This window comes from Nuphar pumila, chromosome 7 (assembly GCF_984573655.1).
Source record: "Nuphar pumila chromosome 7, dmNupPumi1.hap1.1, whole genome shotgun sequence".
Lineage (NCBI taxonomy): Eukaryota > Viridiplantae > Streptophyta > Magnoliopsida > Nymphaeales > Nymphaeaceae > Nuphar > Nuphar pumila.
The window spans coordinates 117,088,068-117,112,057 of NC_143255.1; the positions used below are offsets into that span (position 1 = coordinate 117,088,068).

The following is a 23,990-nucleotide window of genomic DNA, read 5'->3' on the forward strand; positions in this document are numbered from 1 at the left end:
CCAACCTTCCTTAGAACAAACATATATCTTTCTTACCATGACACCTTGTACATTTTTTGACCAAGAAAACCTTCTAACACTGAAACCAAATTCTAAGACATAATCATTATAACATTTACATGCAACATCATCAGTATTAAACTGCATTCCTTCTACGGGAACAGAGTCAGGTGTACTATCATGTACATTCTCAGTGCTTGCACCTTTATCAAGTGTACTGTTAGGATCGTCTACCTCATTATCGAATTACATTTCTTCTGCTGGAACATTCAAGTCAAGAGTGAATCCAATGTCTGCACCCTTGTTATCATGTGCATCATTAGTGCACGTGTTCACTTCTTCAGGTGCATCATTAATACATATGTTCACTTCTTTATATCTTTCAAATAATTGAGATAGATCATCGTCATTACAACCAGATGATAAGCTCACCACTGTTATAAGCAATATATCAATTTGTGTGAGCAAGCGCATATGTTTACTATGATTTATTCAGGATGCATATAACAACGGATATCGATAAGGTTAAGCAAGTCAAAGAAATGATTCAATGAATCGCATTATAAAAGCAATTGTGATTTGTTATTTGCTTATACTATGCATCGAGTTGTTACTTACCATGCCAACAAAAGAAACGACATGTCGTACATGTGTGTTGACGATAGCGCTTTAATTATATCTATGATGCTATAAAGTGAGTTCAATAGAAATCGTTAAATGATCAACGATTTGAATACGAAAATCATCACCGCAAGCGCATAAAAATGTATTTCTGCACGCACACATTTTAAAAGTCTTTCTACAAATATATACTACAAAACACATAATATCTTACAGATCGATATATATATCGCATAATATATTACAAATCGATACGGCAATTCAGCATAATACCTTATAAATCGACACTACAAAACACATAATATCTTACAAATCGATAAATATATCATAAAATATATTACAAATCGATACGAAAATTCAGCATAATAGCAAACAAATCGATATTAAAAATAAAACAATATCTCACAAATTGATAGTATGTTACTAAAACCGCAATTTAAGATACAATGCATATACTGAGTGAATGGAGGCTACCGGATGGGGTAGAGGCCCTTCCTTGCATTTGTAAACAAGCATTCTTGTCAACAGGTCCCAACGTCTTACAAATATCGATAAGTTTCCAACCATCGAAAGGACAAGATCCACCTGCAATAACAAAATAACGTTTTAATGACACTCAAGATGACATATGTTCTTCAATGATAGCATAATGACATGGAAAGGTACTCATGATGCCTTAATGGCACTTGTTGGAATGTTTGTGCATCATTGCTTTCTTTCATAATGCCTAACGACAACGAAAAAGAAGAGAAGATTGTAAAAAGAAATGGCTGACAAATTCGCCTATGACGCCCACCAATGATCGAACCAGTCGATCGCGAACACGGGAATGTTTTGTAACACAAGGCAGGAACGAGAAGGTGACAATGTGTTGTAAAACAGACTAAAAAACAAGGTAGGAAGCTCGACTTGAGATGACAACAAAGTTTGCGTTGTCAAAGGGTGCTCCTGTTACAGCAGATGGCGCAAAAGTTTATTGCTTAGAGCAAAAATGAAATGTTTGGACTTTGAAGAGTTAACATCATACTTTCTGGATGGAGGACTTTTTTTATCCCTTTCTCGAACCATCGTTTTCCTTCTTTTGAATGTAGGATATTTTTGTAATTTTCTCGAACCATCGTTTCATGGCGAGCATAGCAAGAAAGGGTACTTAAGTCTTTGCAACTGCTCTAGATTCCGATGTTAAGTGATGCTGACACACAGGGATACGAGCTCCACGAGCTCTTATACGTGGCGCTCATTGGGACCCCCGAACACGAGATGTAGCTAATGGCCGTCTTCGAGGGAGAACACACACCACCCTCTCCCTGTAACAAGCCATGTTGTTGCGTAGTATTGCATATAGGACCGGAGAAAGGTATATCAAGACCCAGCAAGCAGCAAAAAGCACGTTTACAAAGCAAAAAACAAGAACGAGAACAGTGGATTGAGAGCAGAAAACTAGGTGTTGGAGGACAAGAACGTACGACCCTACAAACCTTAGACAATAATCGCTCTATCAACCCCAATCCAGTCAATCAGGCACCCAAGGCATTTTCCTCATCTCGCCACTGCAATTAGCCGCATCTCCAGCTTTATCTATTCGGGCATTTAAGTTCGCAACAACATCAAAGTGATTCAATAGGTCATTCTTTGCCACTAAGTCACCATCTCATTCTTTAGATGCTTCCGAGATAAGAGACAAGTTTTTTGAGTTTACAAAATGTGTCTTTTTCATGAAAAAATATCAAACACTTAAACTCTTTACATTTGATGTAATTTTCTCTCTATCCATGTGTCAAGCAAGCTCATTGTTTCATAGTACAAAAGATGACACAGTTTATCTTCTTTGGCTTTTTTATTGTGCACTAAAGTAGAAGATGATTCAGGTATCCCCACCAACAAAGTCTTCTCATTTTGGATATTGTATTAAACAAATTAAAAAAAATTTACGATACCAAGACAAAAAATATAAGTAAACAGGCAAACAACATAAACACAAAACAAAAACCCAAATCGTTATGAAATCAAACATTGTGCCCAACATATGATGTTTATTATACAATATCTGCAACATATAAAAAACAAAATTGAAGAATAAAATAAAAGCATACAAATCATTGGAACAAAAGAAAAAAATTTGTGTTTCAAAAAAAATAACTGATCCAAATTTTAAATATGTGCTTACCGAAAAAAAAAACCCATCAATGATTTTGAAATACTCAAAGATGAAGTCCCGATAAAATAGTTGCCGAAAATACTATAAAAAAGTCACCATCAGAAAAGAAGGTTGGAGACCACAAAAAACCTTAAAAATTTATGCGAAAAGAACTCCGGAATGCGGTGTTTCAATTTTTATACTCATAAAGTTCATACATACTTTTATACAAACTTTGTGACGTGTGAACTTCATCAGGTATGTTCGATATTTTGAAGTTTGAGAGTACCACGAGATCTAAATAAAATTATGTGCGAACTTCATAATATATATGTGGACTTCGTGACATAGCTGTGATCTGAAGTTTGAGATTAACACAAAGCTTGCACATAATTTTATGTGACCTTGGTGATGTCCTCAAGAAAAAATGTGTGAAACTCTTTTAAGTGAGTTTGCGTTAACCAAAAAGCAGTTCCACACATGCAAAGGTTAAAAAAGTCAAAAAATTGGGTATTCATGATTTTGGACATGAGGAGAATGGCAAAAAATTTGAGACATTTCAAAAACACATCATATTTGTCGTACGGTCATTTTCTAATAATTCAATATCAAAATAATATAGAGATGTTAGGTCAATAACTTGCTTCTTTTAGTCACCTTTACAAGGTACAATCACATAGACCCAGGGCAGACAGGGCCCTAGTAAAACTCCACATTCCCTGCTTGCTCATCCTGAACCATTGTAAAACTGCTACAAGTGATGGTAATAAATAAAACCTATATGAGCGTTTATAAGAAGAAAACAAATGATAAAGCACAAAGGATATTAGCGAAAAATGTAAGAAATAACATGAGAAGGTATAAATTGGAATAAGTTGCATCGACTCTTCGAGGCTTTTATTGCTAGATTGCCAAATGAATACAAGCTTGTACAGTGAGCCTGTCCCTATGGAAAAATGGAAGAAAAAGGAATAATTTGACAGGAGGTTGAACATGAAACAGAACTATAGTTTCCTCCATAAAGAACCCTTGGAAGCAGTCAAACTTTTCACCCGTCCAAAAACAAAGCCGGGTTTGGGTGGATGTCCATCTACAAGAGAACTCTCGTATATTTCCCTGCACTCCTGAACAACCTGCACGCAGATAGCAATTCTTTTACAGCTATTGAGGCAATTCATCCACTCAATTAAAACTCAACATTCACAATCAATTTGGGCAACTTGGGCAGATATGATCGATCAAATGGAAGAGGAAAACAAAAGCAGCGCATTTTTGGGACATTATTATTTAATAGGCCTTCGTATTTAGAAAGTTTGAAACCATTATCATTTACATATATAGCAGTTGCAGGGGTTCAAAACAAAAAAGTCCAACAAGGAATACCTCTTTCGCATCTTTCCTTGGAATGCCTTCCCGTAAACCAACAAGCTTTTCGACAACCTCAGGCTGTATTTCCAGTTCAATTGTCAATGTATATTCCAACCAAGACCCTAGGAAATAAGAGTTTGGTAGACAACCAGGACTTACAGGACAATCAGGGTGATTTTGGAGAATGTTTGTGTAGATAAGGGTGAAGGACTCTAAACTTTCTGCTGAAGCTAACTCCCTTAAATCAGCAAGTATCTGCACCCGCTTCTCAACTTTCTGCAAAAAAAGCAGAACCAGTCATCAGAAACCACTGCACATTCAGACTATTTAGATTAACATAAAATTATTTGATTTTGGTAGTCCAGGCCTTGAGATTGACAAGGTAAATTTCTGATGCTTGGCAGAAAATCTCAAGCTAAAACAGTCAATTGATAGACCCAATCATGGTGGAATGAAGTGACAGATGCAGAGTTTAGTGTTTACTGTTAACAGCTGGTAAGATCTTCATTCAGCAAGTGCCAATCCAAGATAAGCAGATCAACACATAGGAATATAGCAAAACCCAGATGAATAATCTGCGTAGGGTAAAGGTTCATCACTTGCAGGAACAAGTACCCACGGATCTAACACACCAGGAGTAGCTTGGGTGTCGATGAAGATTTTTTTTTTAAAGCCAAGTGAAGGAACTCTAAAGCAACAATTACACTGTGGCATCCGTCCAACAGAAAGCAATAAAATTCAGGTTGTCGCAGTGCAGGATTATACACACAAGAAATAGAAAAGGAGACTAACAGCAAATCCACAACAAAGAACTGTTGCAGTTCTTCAGAAACTGAAAGTGACATGATCCATGCAATGCATAAGAACGATGAACTTAGCATGATGTTACACTGACACATTAATTGGTGCATACTGGAAACTCTAAAGCAACAATTACACAGTGGCATCCTTCCCACAGAAAGCAATAAAATTCGGATTGTCGCCGTGCAGGATTATACACACAAAATAGAAAAGAGTAACAGAAAATCCACAACCAAAAACAACTATTGCAAGTTCTTCAGAAACTGAAAGTGACATGATCCATGCAATGCACAAGAACGATGAACTTAACATGTAAAACTGACACATTAATTGGTGCATACAAGTTCTTTCTTTTATTGGAAAAGCATGTACAAGTTCAATATTTATCATTGTGAAGAAATACCAATACCCGATCACTAGATCCTACTAGATTTGTCCTTATACAAGAACAAAGAACATAATTGTTGTCATCCTTGAAACTCATGTACAGCACATGAGCAGGGTGCCCAGGAAGTTCAGGGAAGACAGTCAGCCAAGCCAAAGACAAAGGCAGAAAAAAAAGTAAGGAACGATTCTTTTGTAGATGAAGTACAAACGAAACATCCATGGAGAAATATGTACATTAAGCAACTATGCTTCTAATACAGGGAACTTTACTCACTGATATATTAATGTGCTCTCTGAAGAAGTCAGTCAAAAACTCTTCATCTAGTCGCATTCTGTCAATTGTCTCTTCCTTGATAGAACTTCTCTGCATAGTAACCAAACAGAAAAAAGTAAATAAATCATTGCATGACAGATACTAAGGGTATGTTTGCCTTGTCACCCACCATGCAATTTCAAAACAAATCTGATTTTGAATTGTATGACTCAGAATCACCGGTGCCCCCTACAATTCTGAGTTACATGCAAGTGGGAAAACGACTTGTTTGCTTTGCAAGATGAGAATCGTTTTCTCATGCTCCATTCTCTCACTTTTGCTTTGGCATAACAGAATGGAGCCAATAAGAATCATTATCTCATTTGGGTCAGAGAATGATTCTAACTGGAGTTAAACAAACATCCCCTAAATAAAATCATATTTGTTTCTTCAAAAATTCTGGCATACAACCTGGGCAAGGAGATGGTCCACATATACAATAATAGTCTCCTCCAGGCAGGCTTCAACATACCTCCTAAAAGATCTTTCTTCGATGTAACTGAAGACAGGAACAAAACTCAGAAGCAATAAAACGAAATTTGACTAGTGCAAATTAATTAAATCATAACTATAAAAGCAGACAAGGGAAACCTGAAGAAGCTGTGTAAGCGACAAGTAGTAAACACCTTTTACAGGCAGAGCAAGGGCAGCATAATCAAACTAAATTAAAGACAGCAAGCATATTTTTACAGTGAAAAGACAGATTTTTTCTTATCAATCTTGAATTGGTCCATCTTGGATCGTACAATCTAAGAAGGAAAATCCTGCTGTCCAATCCTGAGAAAACACAAAACCCCACTTGAAGACGGACAAAAGGCAAATCCACTTCAAACCACCCATTAGCTGAAGCGTTCAACACCATACTAAGGTCGAGATTCATTATGGGCATATTTACAAGAACACCATGATGTACTTTTCAATAATGCATTTCAATAGTACTGTTGATCTTGAAAGATCCATAGGTCCTGAATCTTCCTCACCATTGCATGAAAAACTAAACCAAGCATTTGTCCCCCATGTCAGAAACGTGGCATTAGTTCAGATATCAAACATTTATCACCACTCATGTAGGTCAGAAAACAAATGAAGCTGAAGATGCACCATTAAGCATAATGGATAAGAAAAAACTTAAAATCCTCATTGTGCATTAGAAGGGCAACCAAAGGTGGGCAATGCCTTGTTGCTTACAGAATAAACTAACATAGTTCATCAGGAGATGCTGGCATAAAGCTCACAAGAGCCAACAGACTGGCTTGACCAGCCATTGGCTCACTGGAAACTCAAGGAATAAATGTATATCTTCCTTGAGTCAGTGATGAACCAGAAGCTCATGACAGGCCTTGAACCATACCAATGAGCTAGTTTAAAGGTACACCCAGCATTATCCATCTTTGAGTCCAATGGGTAATGAAAGGTGCAGACTTGCATGGTTAAGACATTTGTAGCTTGCAACATGGTCCAACTAGGAGGGAAATAATTGGGTGACTTTAGGCTTTTCGGCTGAAACAGGGATTGACCACCAAGAACTTGAAATAAGAGTAAACTATATTCTATGTCACACGGACACGCCATATGGGGTGATGGACCCGTGTTGACACAGGCACAGGTACCGGATGGCATGCGGGTACGCTATGGGTCGCGTCCAACCCCAACCCGATCCAAAAAGATTTTTTTGGTGGTGTTTGACCTGTGGTCAAAGGGGTAGGACTATTTTGGTCCCCCTCACCACGATAAACTCTCTCTCTCTCTCTCTCTCTCTCTCTCTCTCTCTCTCTCTCTCTCCGATGACCTGGTACACCCTCTTTCTCTTGTCTCCCCCGTACCCCCCGTTCCCCCAACCCTTTGGTTTACCTCTCTCTCATTTTTTTGGGGCATTGACCTGAGTGGGGGGAAACGAGAGAGAGAGAGAGATGGAGTCCTCCTTCGTGTGTGTGTGTGTAGAGAGAGAGATAGACATAGGATAGATCCTAGGATAGACATAGGATAGATCCTAGAATTAAGTGGTGGGCACTGAAAGGAGCTAAACAAGGAATGTTTGTAGAGCAGGTAGTTAAGGAAGTTGATTGGGGTCTCGAGAAGGATTCAGAATCAATGTGGAATAAGATAGCGGGTGGCATGAGAAAGGTGGCTAAGGAGGTATTGGGTGAGTCTAAAGGCAGTGCACCGCTAGGTAAGAATACATCATGGTGGAACGAGGATGTCAAATTAGCTATTAAGGTTAAAAGAGAGTGTTATAAAAATCTAAGTAGAGATAGAAAGATTATTTTGATAAGCTATTTAATGGAAATCATGCTCAGGATCTTGGAGACTTCTCCATTCCATTTCATGAGATGAATCGTGACTTCATACGCAAGATTCAAAAGAAAGACATTGTAGAGGCTTTGAAGAAAATGAAATCAAGAAGGGCAGTTGGCCCAGATGGTATACCTATCGAGGCTTAGAAATGCTTGGGAGAGGAAGGTTTAGAATGGTTGACAAATCTTTTTAACAAGATTTGGCAGACAAATAAGATGACTAATGAGTAAAGGAAGAGTACTTTGGTGCCTCTATATAAGAATAAGGGTGATATACAAGATTGCACAAACTATCGTGGTATAAAACTCATGAGTCATACTATGAAACTTTAAGAGGGTGATTAAGTCTAGGTTGAGGAAGGTTGTCATGATATCGGAGAATCAATTTGGTTTTATGCCTGGAAGATCAACTATGGAAGCTATACATCTTCTTAGACAACTTATTGAGAGATATAGAGAGAGGAACAAAGATCTGCATATGGTTTTTATTGATTTGGAGAAGGCATACGATAGAGTACCTAGGGACGTTCTCTGGTGGACAATGATGAAGAAAAGTGTTTCTCTCAAGTACATTAGTATAATTAAAGATATGTATGAAGGAGTAGTAACCAATGTTCGCATGGAGGGGTGACAACCAATTTTCCTATAACGGTTGGGTTACATCAAGGATCTACTTTAAGCCCTTTCCTATTTGCTATAGTGATGGATGAGCTTACGAGATCAATTCAAGAAAATGTGTTGTGGTGTATGTTGTTTGCTGATGATATTATTTTGATTGATGAGTCTAGGGCTAGGGTTAATGCTAAGTTAGAATTATGGAGACAGACATTGGAAGCTAGAGGTTTTAAGTTGAGTAAGAGTAAGACAGAATATATGGAATTTCGGTTTAGTAAGCAACGAAGTAGTGATGGGAGTGTAGTGAATCTTGGTGAGCAAGAAATACCGGTGGATGATTGTTTCAAATATTTAGGATCTATCATTCAAAAGTATGGAGAAATTGATGGAGATGTAAATCATAGGATAAAGGTTGGGTGGATGAAATTAAAAAGTGCAATTGGAGTGTTGTGCGATCGTAGAATGCCATTGCAGTTGAAGGAAAAGTTTTATAGGACGACTATTAGGCCTGCTTTACTATATGATACGAAATGTTGGGCTGCCAAGAGACATCATATTCAAAAAATGAGTGTAGCTGAGATGTGTATGCTTAGATGGATGTGTGGAAATACAATAAAAGATAAGATTCGGAACGAGAAGATACGTAAGAAGGTAGGCGTTGCACCCATTGAAATAAGATGAGAGAGAATCGTTTACGGTGGTTTGAACATATTCGGCGAAGGCCTAATGATGCTCCAGTTAGAAGGCCTAATGATGCTCCAGTTATTATATATATATATATATATATATATATATATATATATATATATATACAATTTTCATTTCTTTCTTTTCGGTAATTTTTTTCCTTTATTTTTATTTTTTGCCTTTATGTCATCTAGTTCAGTTTGAACTAGAATGACGGTTGCTAGTCAAGTCTTGTCCAGACTTGACTAGCAATAGAGCTGTTGGAGTGACACATTCTAACAACTCCAAATAGAGTTGTTGGACTGTGTCCAACAGCTCTATTGAGTCCTCTTTCAGCTGTGTATATAAAGGGGTGCAGCTCCTCTTGTATTTTATTCCAATGCTTCTTAAGCAATTGGTTTTTCATATCAATAAAGAATACATTTTTATTTTTATTTTGTTTCCAGTTATACCCTTTTTAAGGGTTATGCTTTAGTGTCATTCTTGACACTTGCCCTTGTGAATCTAAGCTCGTGTTTCGAAGATCCCCATTTCATTTCACCGGTAACTCTGCTTTCAACTCTCCATCTTCTATTTTGCTTCTAATAAGTGTTGATCAATCTTTATATGCTTGGTTCTGTTATGATGCACAAGATTCAATAAAATCTTGATCGTACTTTGAATGTCACAAAATAAAATAGATTTGGGAACTCTTTCATTCAGATCACATAAGTGTCTTACCCATGTTAGCTCTGATGATGATATAGCCATTGTATGATAATCAGCCTTTGTACTTGATTGTGCAACCGCCTTTTGTTTCCGGCAGCACAAAGAAACCAATTTTCCTTCAACAAAGACACAAGTCTGGCATCAATCTTCTCTCATCTGGGTCACATGCCCAATCAGCATCATGTCTTCTCCTTTCATCCTTTTCTTATAGTGAAGCCCATCACCAAGAGTTCCCTTTAAGCAAGGAAGGATTGGGATACCTGATTTACAGCATAAACTACATCCGGTCGATTAAAACAACAACAACAACAACTACTACTACGCCTTCATCCCAAAACAATTGGCGTCGGCGATATGAACCAACAAAAAAAATCATTCTGGGTCTTCCACAAGAATCCTTCTCCTCCAATCATTTCTATCCAATGCCATGTCCTCGGTGAGGTTCAAAGCATTCATATCCTTTCCTATCAACTCCATCCAAGTCTTCCTAGGCCTACCCCGACCTCTTTTAACTAATATATTTTTCCATTTCTTCATCCTTCTAACTGGAGCATCATTAGGCATTTGCCGAATATGTCCAAACCACCGTAAACGATTCTCTCTCATCTTATTTTCAATGGGTGCAACGCCTACCTTCTTACGTATCTCCTCGTTCCGAATCTTATCTTTTAAAAGTACATAAGATGAGAGAGAAACTACATCCGGTCGATTAAAAGTAAGAAATAAAATATTCCGACTAAATTGTATTTTGTGGGATCTTCATATGATTCTCCGTCATTTATGCTAAGCCTTAGATTAATAGGATTTGGCATCATCAAAGGCTTGCAATCAATCATCCCAGTTTTCCTCGGAAGATCAAGAGTATATTTATGTTGTGTTAACACAAGATCATCCTCGTAAACTTCAACACCAAGGAAATATTTTAATTTACCAAGATCTTTTATTTTAAATTTTTTGCTCAATATATCCTTGATTTGTTCAATGTGATCTTTTGAACTACCTGTAACAATGATATCATCCACATAAATTATTAGAACTGTCATATAGTCTTAACCTTTATGAATGAACAAGGAAATACTGAGACAAGATACAAAGCTCTCAAAAGCCAAAACCCTAATCCCAAGTACACTGGAAACTCTCTTTTTTATCACCCAAGTCTCAAAAGAGACGGCTATATATATATATGATGAAGGTCATAAAATCCTAGGCAGCACAAAAGGGAAAATTACAAAACTAGACAGGCCTATACCACGGGGCCCAAACAGCCCGATCTCTCAGCTACCAGCACAAACCTCATTGAAAATTTCCCATCGCACAGTCACCAAAATATTTTTGGATCGGGTCCTAGAACGGAGCAGAGCGGGTCCAAAATTCAGGACACCCACAACAACTATCAAAGCTTACAACAAGGCAATGCCATATGAGAGGTAGATTACTGTATGATACCCAAAACCCTTCAACAATGCACTCCATGCAAGGGAGTTATGTACTCTGCAACTCACTGAACGAAAAATAACCCATTTGGAGAACTAGCCAACACAGTCTAAACCCAATGGCAAGAGTGAGTTGCAAAGCTGTAATTCTCAGGACACCAGCAAGGGGAGCCTCACTGCATAGTGAAGGGTTTAGGATTTGGATACAAACGAAACTCTACCACATCATCCTTTTACGTATTCAAGAAGTTATTCGTAATTTTCTTTTGGAAAGAGAGGACCTTAGGGCAGAGAAAATGATTCATTGGTAAAATTCCTTTAGATTCCAGAAATAACACTTTGAGATTAATAAGGCACAAATCATTTCCTTGACTAACATCAAAGACAATCCCAAATAAATATAAAGCTAATATACTTGACATTTATAATGGTGAAGATGATAAATACTATACAGCAAATTCTGAACGGAAATATTGGTTTAGGACAATATAACAATTTAGTAATGGTTGTCTCATTCATGCAGCCAATGTAAAAAAGAGAATATGAAAATTGATGACATGATATATATATATATATATATATATATATATATATGTGTGTGTGTGTGTGTGTGTGTGTGTGTGTGTGTGTGTGTGTGTGTGATAGGGAAAAGCTTACACTTTTACATCTCCAAAGTAATCGCTGAATGTTGCAATTAAATATTCTGTAACCATGCCATCCATCCAATCTGACATTTCCAAGAGAAAACATTAGAAAGAAGAAAAATCCAATGTATCAAATTTCAATCTAATACTAGAATTGCATTATAGGAAAACCATCTCAAATTTATAAGAATTTTTTTTCAAATTCTTTAGTTATAGTGGAGTACATAAAATGAATGATAGAAAAACAGAATGTGATCCATCTAGTGCAACAAATGATTGACATAATAATCTTCTTTTTCATTTCTCTTGGTAAGACATCCCTCAAATGTTAGAGCAAAGCTAATCAAGAAAGCCTAGTTGTGCAGCCGAATTCTTCTCATTCCTATTTTCCCCCTTTCAAATCAAATACAGATGTGCGAGCTGGGGGAAACCTCCAATTTTATTTTAAAGCTTTAATGGTTGATGCATATCAACCATTCATGTGTTTTTTTCACAATAAGCATTTACTAAGATAATAATGCCGACTGAAATGGTCACCACAACTAAATATTCTTTGAGCTGCCACAGTGATACCAAGTCTGGCTAATGTCATCGGGTGGCCAAAGGAATACCCATTGCATCAAGCAAACTGTCCCATAGTTTCACTAGTCAGCTCATGCCAACATTATCTTTTAGCTTGCAGATACACACAAGCAGCTTCCAGATTCTGCAACCATATATGGCTTCCAGATTCTACAACCAGTCATGTACTTTTTGTTAATATATATATATATATATATATATATATATATATATATATCAGTTTTGTAATAGCTAATGCCCATTAAGGACATTTATGTCTTTTCACATATGTAATAAATAACTGTTTTAGAAAACAGTTATTTCTTTTTATTTATTTATTTTTTTTATATTTTTGTAATTAATAATGCCATTGGGGGCATTATGGTCATCAGACTATAGAGACGTTGAGCTACACAACGGTCACAAATGTGACCATTAAGGGGCTCCCAACGTCTCCCTGTGAGAACTCCCAATGGCCCTCACTCTCTCCTTTTGTTTTATATAAATAGGGGTGTTCCCCCCTATTCTTGTAATGCTTATTGCTAAAGCATTTACTCAATAAAGTGAATATATTTTTTTATCCTCTTGTATTGTCGTTTGTTGGCTATTGTTGCACATTGTGATTGTGATCTTGTAAGCCCTTAGTGGCATTGGTTCTATATTTTTTGCTATTTCATTACATGGTATTAGAGCCATAGTGCTCTTGGTCTTGTGGGAAGTGGTCACCAAGTGTTGGTGACCATTGAGAAACATCATCAAGTGTTTGTGGTGCTCGTGGTGACTCAAGTGGAGATATTTTTCCACAATTTTTGTTCTCTTTCTCCCTCTCTCTCTTCTATCACTCAAGATGGAGCATGAACAAAATATTGATTTATCCTTCAAACTAAATGGCTTCAACTAAATAGTGTAGGCATCTACAATGAAAAATAACCTCAAAGGCAAAAAACTTTGGGAATATGTGATGGGCATCATCCCTCAGCCGCAACTCAAGCTCACCAAAAGAGAAGAAAATCAAGAGAAAGCCTTAGAAGGTGATTCACATATTAAAGTTATTCAAAATCATCAAACTAAGGAAGAAGAACTAAGATTCTTGTATGAATAATGTTGAGCTCAAGATATGTGTCAACATTGCCAAATTTCGTAAAGCCAAAGAGGTTTGGTTCTTTATGAAGGGTATGTATACCCAAAAAGATCTTGCAAGAAAAAATAAGAACCGTCAATCAAATTGAAATGAGTGTTTGTGATTATTTTAGTTCTCTAGGCCCACTATGGGATGAATTGACTCTTCTTGAACCCAAATGAGTTGCTAGCGAAGATATAGAGCTAAGAAGAGAACAAATGAAAAAAAAACATTTTTTTCAATTTTTACATGGATTTAGTCCCGAATTTGAGCAAGTTAGATCCTCCCTTCTTCATAGATCTAAACATATTCCATTAGAAGATACGGTTGCCGATGTTTGCCAAGAGAAAACTCGTCTTGGTATGGTTAAAGGGAGAGATGAAGTGTTAACCGTCTCTAAACTCGGCAACCATGTGAAATGTTATAAGTCTCCACACTTTGGGAGGCAAAATAACTATAACAGTGGATATAGGAAAGTTATTTTCCACCGTTGCCATAAACTGGGACACATAAGGACTAATCGTCCCAAACTCAAGGAGACCTCCAAAAACAAGGTAGCTTACGTTGAGGAGACCACACCAAAAAGAGAGAAAACCATTAGAAAAGGAGGAGATATTTTTTCACTTACTCAACCATCGGAGGCACTCCAACAACTATTCAAATCTCCATTAACTTCAAGGGCCGCAATAGCATCATTCTCTCCTCTTGGTATGTGTTCTTGGATCCTTGACTTGGGAGCTTCTTTTATATGACTCCACATTAAAATAGTCTATCTAATATTTGCACTAAATCAAAAAGTTCATATGTTTCCAGCGTGGAACATCCTTGCAAATTAAATCTTTTTTCGGTTTCTCAAATAGCAGATCATGAATGTGAAATCTCCTTCTCATCTAAGAGTTGTTTCGTGCAAGATCTTCGGTCCAAGAAGCGGATTGGACAAGGCCATAGGAGAGATCGCTACTTCATGGACTCTTTAAATTTTCCGTCAAAATCATTTTGCAATTATGTCCAAGATAAATACATTGAAACTTTGCACAAAAGACTTAGACATCCAAGCTATTCAAAGATGTATTTTTTTCTTTTAGAAAAAAAAATTGTAATGAGAAATATTTAATTAGCAAGGATTGTATTTTTGAAAAAATGAAAGTTATTCCATTTCCAAATAGAACATTTGCCTTCAAAAGACCTTTTAAATTAGTACATTCAGATGTTTGGGGGTCTTTCTCGGTCATATCAAAAGGAGGATATTCATACTATATTACTTTTATTGATGATTTCACTAGATATGTATGGATTTACCCCCTTAATCTCAAACTCGACGTTTGTTCTTACTTTAAAGAATTTCACATGATTATTGAAAATCAATTTCAAAGCAATATTTTCATCCTTAGATCTGACTCGGGTGGTGAGTACCTATCAAATGAATTTCAAAATTATTTAAAACAAAACCGGATTTGTCATAAAAAATCTTGTCCAAGAACTCCTCAACAAAACAAGTTAGCCGAAAGAAAACATAGACATATTATGTAAACCGCTAGGACCTTACTTATCTCTAAAAAATGTTCCAAAAAGTTTTTGGGTTGAGGTCATTCTAACATCAACTTGATAAATAGAATGCCCTCATCATCCCTTCAAAATGTTTCTTTATATGAAAAACTATTTGAAAAAACTCCCGATTATAAACTTTTGAAAATTTTTTGTTGCAAATGTTGTCCATTTGCACGAGAGATAAATTATATCCAAAAGCCATTGAATATGCCTTTATGGGTTATGGAGAAAATAAAAAGGCTTTACATGTTTTGACTTCAAGAAAAATAAACTTTATATTTCTAAGAATGTGACCTTTTTAGAAAATGAAAATGCACTTGAGATAACTAAGGAAAAAGAGGAAGTACATTATAACTTATTTGATTTCTTACCACAAGAAGAATTAATCTCTTGTGAAGTTTCTTCGAATGATAATTCCTTGATGATAATGGTGATAATAATAGGCATTCTAATGTTGAAAATGCCGAATCAAATAATGGTAATATTATTGAAAAACCAACACAAGTGTATACTCAACGTGAGCAAAGAAACCCTCCAAGTGCCTTAAAAAAAATATACACATGATTTCTCTATAGAAAAAACCCTACTTAGAAGATCAAATCATGTCTCTATTCCTCCTAGTAGGTTTGTATCATATGATACTTTAACACCAAATTATAGAGCTTGTTTGATAGCCTTACATTCCTACTTTGAATTGTCACACTATAATGAAGCTAAAAATCTTCTACATTGGGTTGAAGCATTGAATGTAGAATTAGATGCTCTTAAAAAGGCAAAAACTTGAGAAATAACTTCATTACCCTTAGGAAAGAAAGCTATAGAATGTAGATGGGTTTTTAAGGTTAAAACTAAGAGTAATGGGACCTAGAAAGATATAAAGTTAGGTTAGTCGTCAAAGGATATTCTCAGGAATATGAAATTGATTATGAGGAAACCTTTGCACCAGTAGCAAGGATGATCAGTGTTACGACCCTCATAACAATTGCATCCAATAAAAAATGGCCCATATATCAACTTGATGTTAAAAATGTTTTTCTTAATGGGGAATTAAATGAGGTTTATATGTTCTTTCGTCGAGATTTAGTATTAAAAATGAAAAAATTCTTAGACTTAAGAAAGTCTTGTATGGTCTTAAACAGACTCCAAAAGCCTGGTATGATAGATTTAGTTGTGTTATGTCTCTTTTGGGTTTTCACTCCTGCTATACTGACACTGCTCTTTTTGTTAAAAGTATAGGTTCTAAAGTGGTCATACTTCTGCATTATGTAGATGATATGATAATCAAGGAGTTATTGATATTAAAATGTTTTGAAATAAAATTTTGACATGCCTGACTTGAGTTTTTTAAGATATTTCTTAAGCATTGAAGTTGCTTACTCTCTCAGAGGATACATTATGTCTCAAATGAAACTTATTGCAAATATTTGCTCTAAGTTTGGCATTTCATATGACAAGAAAGTAAAAAACCCTAAAGTGATCAATGCTAAGTTAAGACTTGAAGATGGGACTCTCCTTGAAGATCCTACACCTTATCGTCAATTGATCGAGTCACTCATCTACTTGTCAATCGTTGGGCCTGATATAACTCATGCAATTCATGTTATCAGTCAGTTTCAGCATGTTTCAACAACTGTGCACATGAGTATTGTGTTAAGAATTCTCAGATATATTAAAAACACCATAACAAAGGGAGTTTTCTTATCTTATCTTCTTTCTTAGATTTGCTTGCTTATACTGATGTTGATTGGGGAGGAAATCCTAATAACAAAATCTCAACCACAAGTTTTTTGTGTTTTTTTAAGAGATTTTCTAATACCGTAGAGGTGCAAAAAGCAGCAAAAAGAATTATTATCTTCAACCAAAGCAGAAAATCGTGCAATGGTAACAACCACAGTAGAGCTTGTGGCTAAAAAGTCTTCTCAAAGATATGAGTGTCATCATCTCAAAACCTTTAAAGATATGTTGAAACAATAAGAGTAAAATATACATTGCAATTAACCACACTGTCCATGTGCGAACAAAACACATAGAGATGGATTATTATTATGTATGTGATAAGTACCTCAAAGGAACTATTATGTTGTCATATGTCACATCCGAGTATCAACTTGCAAATTTCTTCACCAAAGTTCTTCCTGCATATCGATTTCTTTTTCTCCTTAGCAAACTTTCAATTACTTCACTGTAAGTTTGAGGGAGGGTGTTAAAATATATATATATATATATATATATATATATATATATATATATACACACACACACACACCATTAGGGGCATTTCTGTGTTTTCACATATATAATAAATAGTTGTTTTAGAAAATAGTTATTTCCTTTTATTTATTATTTTGTTTTTATATTTTTGTAATTAATAATGCCATTTAGAGACTAGGCGCTCCCAACGTCTATGTGGGAGCCCCCAATGGCCCTCACTCTCTCTTTTTGTTGTATATAAATAGGGGTGTTCCCCCTTATTCCTTTAATGCTTTTTGCTAAAGCATTTGCTCAATAAAGTGAATATTTTTTTTTATTCTCTTGTGTTTATTAGAATGTGGAATATGGTATGGATATGGATCCAATAAAGGATCCTTATACATTCACGAGTTTTGCTTTAGTTGTATTATATTGTAACATGTGTTACTTATAAGGGGCACTTTTGTCCTTGTAAAAGATCATTGTAACCCTATTAAGACTAACGAAGCACTAGTGCAACAACTAAGAAAGTTTAGGGCTGCCGATTTCTCAAGAAGAGCTCTCTCTCTCTCTCTCTCTCTCTCTCTCTCTCTCTCACGTGTTTTCTCATGGTATCATAGCACGCTGTATTTCTGGGCGAAAAAGGACTTTCCTCAGGAACGTGAGAGGCCAAGATCTGCTGCAGCAAAAGCCGAGTTCTTCTCGTTCCTTTCAGAACTCGTGAATCTGGCGAGTTCTCCTCGTTCCTTTCAGAACTCGTGAATCGGTCTTCTTCAGCGACGTGAATTAGTTCACGTGAATCAGGTTCCAACTTCCTATTCCCCTATTCCTTTTCTGTCATCGTCGGTCACATGATTTGTCCCCTTCACCTTTTCCTTTTTCAGCAACGAATAACTATCTATATTGCAGATTTGCAATGCATTCAGATTTGTTGTCTGTGTTCCAACTAATCTGAAATAAATTTAGATTTTCACTCGTTTACTGTGTTACACCCTGTTTCACGCACAACAGTTTTTTTTTCCTTTATAGTTCTTATTATTCGTGACTTCATCTTCTTTTCTTGATTCACACACAGCAATTGCAGGTCACTTCTTCTTCTTCATTCATTCACAGTTTACACAAAAGGTTGAGTTCATCTTCTTTTCCTAATTCACACACAGCAACTGCTGTAGCTTTTCTTATTACTCGTGACTTTATCTTCTTTTCTTGATTCACACACAGCAATTGCAGGTCACTTCTTCTTCATTCATTCACAGTTTACACAAAAGGTTGAATTCATCTTCTTTTCCTAATTCACACACAACAACTGTTGTAGTTTTTCTTATTACTCGTGACTTCATCTTCTTTCCTTGATTCACACACAGCAATTGCAGTTCATTTCTTCTGGTACCAATTTCTGTCATTGATCATAAGCTGCATCATTTTATGATAGCAGTCCAGATTGTTTCTGTCATAAGCTGTGTCACTTTATTCTTTGTTTTTCAGCCACATTTTTGTCATAAGCCTACAAATGGATGCTTCAGGCAATTCTGGTCTTTCCTCCAATTTACTGGGGCAGCTAGTTTCGGAAAAACTGAATACAAATAACTATTTGACTTGGAAAAGACAAATTACCCCTTTTATTCGCAGTCAAGATCTTTTAGGTCACTTGGATGGCTTCACTCAAATGCCTCCGGAATTTGTCACAACCGAAGCAAAAGGGGATGGAGAAATGTCAAGCACCATTCGCAATCCTGTATTTATTGCTTGGATGAAACGTGATCAGGCTCTCGTCGCGTATATCACTTCTACATTGTCGCAAGAAGTTTTGGTTTATATTCCTGATGATTGCACATCTAAAGTATTGTGGGAAACTTTAGCTCAAACCTACTCTCAGATATCAGAGGCTAAGGTGTTGTTTCTCAAGCGTGAATTTCAACTTTTAAAGAAGGGAGCAATGACCATTATTGAATTTTTAAATCAAGTCAAAAGCATCACAGATCAATTAGCGATTGTTGGATATCCAGTGTCCGATAAAGAAAAGGTGCAACAAACATTGAATGCCCTGGGATCAGAATATCATGTACTTGTCACCTCTTTATTATGCTTGCCTTCGTTGCCCAGTTTTGAGGAATTACGTGCTAAACTCTTCCAATACGAGATGTCTTTAAAAAGCATATCTGATGCTTCAGCAGGGCAATCATCTACGCATGAGATTCTTGTCACAGGGACGTTTGTTGATCGTGCACGAGGAGGGCGTGGCAGAGGCAAGGGAAATCCAATCTAGGGTGGACGTGGGATACTACCTACACCAAATTCTAATGCCAATTTTTCAAAGAATGTTCCCACATGCCATCAGTGCAACAAGCGAGGTCATATCAAGGCCAACTACTAGTTCAACCCACAAAATTGGAATAGAATGCAAAACACTAGAAATGTTGGTATATAAAAAACTGTAGGTACATTTCGAGTCAGTGAAGATGCTAAGGATCTCCTTCTATCTGCTATGGCCAACTTGAATCTGAAGCAAAATGATGATGGAATATGGTATGTTGACTCTGGGGCAGCAACCCATGTCACTGGTAATGCAGGTAAGTTCTCTACTCTGACTCCCTATTTTGGAAAATCTAATATTGTAACCGGAGATGGGACTCACCACCCTATTTCAAACATAGGCAATGTCGTCATTCATTTGTCTAAGTCATCTATTCTTTTATATGATGTTGTTCATGCACCAAATATAAAGAAAAATATTGTATCTGTTTCCAAGCTTGTTGATTCTACCAATTCTTCTGTGGAATTTACTCCTACTTCTGTCTTTGTCAAGGATCTTCAAACGAAGGAGATGTTCGCTAAAGGAGAGCGACGTGGAGACATGTATGTCTTTAATGAAGATCCAGCTTCCAGTGTCCTGAAGCCCCAGTCTGATCTCGTCTCCAAAAGTGTCCTAAGTACATCCAAATGTAATAAGTCAGATCTCTGGCATTCTCGTCTTGGTCATTGTAGTCAAGTCTTTATTGAAAAGTTAGTGTCTGATGGTCTTCTTTCAGAGTCTGTTTCACCTTCATTGAGGAATAAAATATGTCCCAGTTGTCAGGTCTGCAAAAGTCATGTACTTCCTTTTCATCAAATAAATAAAAGAGCTTCTATACCCTTTGAGATAATATGTTCAGATGTTTGGGGCCCAGCTCCTAATCCTTCCTCTTCTGAAAGTAAATATTATGTATCTTTTATTGACAGTTTCTCTCGTTTTACTTGGATATTCTTTATGAAACACAAATCAGAGGTCTTTTCCATTTTCCGTCACTTTCATGCCTATGTTAAAAATCAATTCTCTAAAAATATCCAAATTCTCCAATGTGATGGAGGTGGTGAGTATTCCTCTAAAGAATTTTTAGATTTTCTCCAAGATAATGGGATGCATCGTAGAGTTTTTTGCCCGTACACTCCACAACAAAATGAAATTGTTGAACATAAACATAGACATATTGTGGAAAGTGCAATGAGTATGATGCATGGGAGTAACTTACCCATTAGTCTTTGGACTGAAGCTTTTCACATTGTCACTCATGTGATAAACCGTCTTCCTATGCCTATTCTTGAAAATCAATCTTCCTATTATGTTATCTTTGGTGCACATCCCGATTATAATGAGTTATGAGTTTTTGGATGCACATATTATGTTCATATTGACAAATCGATGAGGACTAAATTCCAAGACAAAGCCTCTATATGCCAATTTGTAGGTTATGCAGATGAACACAAGGGTTACAGATGCTATGATCCTGCCAATAAGAAGATTCGAATTTCCAGAAATGTTGTTTTTGATGAAAATAATTTTCTGGGAAAAGAAGCAGAGGTCAATCGTGAACCTACTGGTGCAGTTGCTAATTGGTATGATCCATGGCTTAGTGCTGAACTTATTTCACATGCTTCCGAGCATACTATTCTGTCTCCTCAAAGCATACATGGTGAAACAGTTTCAGATGATGCATCACAAGCAGAGTGTCTGAGATACAAAGGAAATGTGTATACCAGGAGATCTAGAGAGCAAACGAATGTACCTGCTGAAGAACACATTGCACTGTCTAATGACAGAGAAGCACCAAGAAGATCAGGCAGGATAAGGCATCCTATTGAAAAGTGGGTTAGTTATGACAACTTTTCTATGGACTTTCAGATTTTTCTATCCCAGATTGAAAAACACGATGAACCACTTGGTTTTCATCCAGCTATCCAATCCAACAAATGGATTGAAGCGATGAATGAGGAGATCGAAGCACTTCATGAGTGTCGAACATGGGAGATAGTTGGTCGTCCTCCAGACAAAAATGTTGTTGGTTCCAAATGGGTTTATAAAATTAAATATAAACCAGATGGTAGCATTGAACGGTATAAGGCGTGTCTTGTGGCCAAGGGTTTCACTCAAGAATATGGTCAGGATTATGATGAGACATTTAGCCCAATAGTGAAAATGGGAACTATTCACATTATACTTTGCATGACAATTGAACATGGGTGGATCCTCAGTCAGCTTGATGTTAAGAATGCATTCCTTCATGGGGACTTAAAAGAAGAGGTCTATATGGAGCAACCTCAAGGTTATGCAGAGGGAAGCCCAAAAGAATATGTATACAAGTTAACCAGAGCTTTGTATGGATTGAAGCAAACTTCTAGGTCATGGTTTGAAAGCTTTTCCTTAGAAATCCACAAACATGGTTTCTTTCGTTCCCAACTTGACCATTCTCTGTTCATATATAGGAACGGTACCACTATGGTTTTCTTACTCATATATGTTGATGATATTGTTATCACTGGTAATGCTTCAGACCACATTCAGCGAATTAAAGTTCTATTGAGTATGCGGTTCAAAATGAAAGACCTTGGGGAGCTCAGATATTTTCTTGGAGTAGAGGTAGACAGACAAGGTGATAAAATGTCATTAACTCAACATAAATACACTCTTGATCTTTTGGCTAAAGCAGGAATGACAGATTGTAAACCTCTACTCACACCCAGTGTTGTTAACCAAAGGCTCAGTATTTGTGATGGTGAGTTATATCCTGATGCAGTCAAGTATCGGAGTTTAGTAGGTATGCTACAATACCTTACCTTTACTAGACCAGACATTGTGTATTCTGTCAATCAAGTATCTCAATTCATGCATGAACCAAAGACTGGTCACATGGATGTTGTCAAACGCATCCTTCGCTATCTAAAAGGAGCGGTGGGTGATGGACTCACATATACTCAATCTTCATGGAAATCACCAAAACATACTGGCCTATACAGATGCAGACTGGGCAGGGGATCCAGATGAGAGGAGGTCTCTTTCAGGATACTGTGTTTTTATTGGAAGAAATCTTGTCTCATGGAGTAGCAGAAAACAGAAGGCTATGGCAAGATCTAGCATAGAGGCAGAGTATAGATCTATGGCAGCTACCACAGCAGAAGTGACCTGGATTAGGCATCTTCTTACAGAGATGGGAGAGGATATCTCAAATTCGACACTTATGTGTGATAATAGAAGTGTTATACAAATTGCATTCAATCTTGTTCATCACAGTCGGACTAAACATATTGAAATTGATCAACATTTCATCAGACAAAAGATAGCCGACAAAGAGATTGAACCAGTTTATGTGCCTTTAGAAGACCAAGTTGTCGATATGTTTACAAAAGGTCTTACAAGTCACCGCTTCTGGTATCTGAAGAACAAGTTGCACATGGTTCAACCCCATGCACAACTTGAGGGAGGGTATTAGAATGTGGAATATGGTATGGATATGAATCCGATAAAGGATCCATATCCATTCACGAGTTTTGCTTTAGTTGTATTATATTGTAACATGTGTTACTTATAAGGAGCACTTTTGTCCTTGTAAAAGATCATTGTAACCCTATTAAGACTAATGAAGCACTAGTGCAGCAACTAAGAAAGTTTAGGGCTGCCGATTTCTCAAGAAGAGCTCTCTCTCTCTCTCTCTCTCTCTCTCTCTCTCTCTCTCTCTCTCTCTCTCTCTCTCTCGTGTTTTCTCAATGTTGCCCTTTGTTGGCTATTGTATTGTCCCTTAGTGGATTTGTGATTGTGCACATTGTGATTATGATCTTGTAAGCCCTTAGTGGCATTGGTTATATATTTTCCGTTATTTCATTACACTTTTATGTCAGCATCCACAAACCATGAAACAATGAAGTGGCAGTGCATAACTGATAAAACACAAATAGGCATATTGTTATAGGATAATGACATTACAGTGGATAACATAAATATCAGCTTGAAGAAACCGGGTGTAAAAAAACTTACATTCAGTTAGACTCTTATTCTACAGAATATGCTCTTTAGAATACTATAGACTTCCAAGAATTTCTCGCACGAATTCTGGAAGCTCTTTCTTTTTTCAGATCAGATTGCAAACATTTTTACAAAAGGTCTCTCAAAGGAAAGATTCAATTATTTGAAGAGCAAGTTGCACATGATGAAGCCCGATGTACAACTTGAGAGGGAGTGATAGCAATATGTAATTTCACGAGCCGCATATTGACTACTCCTTTAACACTATAAGAGATGGTGGCATGATTGT

At 36.6% G+C, this 23,990-nt stretch overlaps 1 protein-coding gene across 3 annotated transcripts in view; it reads right to left on the reverse strand.

Moving 5' to 3' along the window:
* Window positions 1-3,623: 3,623 nt before the first annotated feature.
* The window catches only part of LOC149833107 (exocyst complex component SEC6-like), a 161,457-nt gene continuing 141,090 nt past the window's right edge, over window positions 3,624-23,990 (reverse strand). For all 3 annotated transcript variants that reach the window (XM_090014914.1, XM_090014913.1, XM_090014915.1), the window contains 6 exons: window positions 12,022-12,091; window positions 6,039-6,126; window positions 5,589-5,678; window positions 4,286-4,402; window positions 4,142-4,204; window positions 3,624-3,891 (listed from right to left, as the gene is read on the reverse strand). In XM_090014914.1, the coding sequence (XP_089871040.1) occupies window positions 3,763-3,891; window positions 4,142-4,204; window positions 4,286-4,402; window positions 5,589-5,678; window positions 6,039-6,126; window positions 12,022-12,091 (557 nt within the window). In that variant the 3' untranslated portion in view covers window positions 3,624-3,762. The remainder of the gene's footprint in view (window positions 3,892-4,141; window positions 4,205-4,285; window positions 4,403-5,588; window positions 5,679-6,038; window positions 6,127-12,021; window positions 12,092-23,990) is intronic.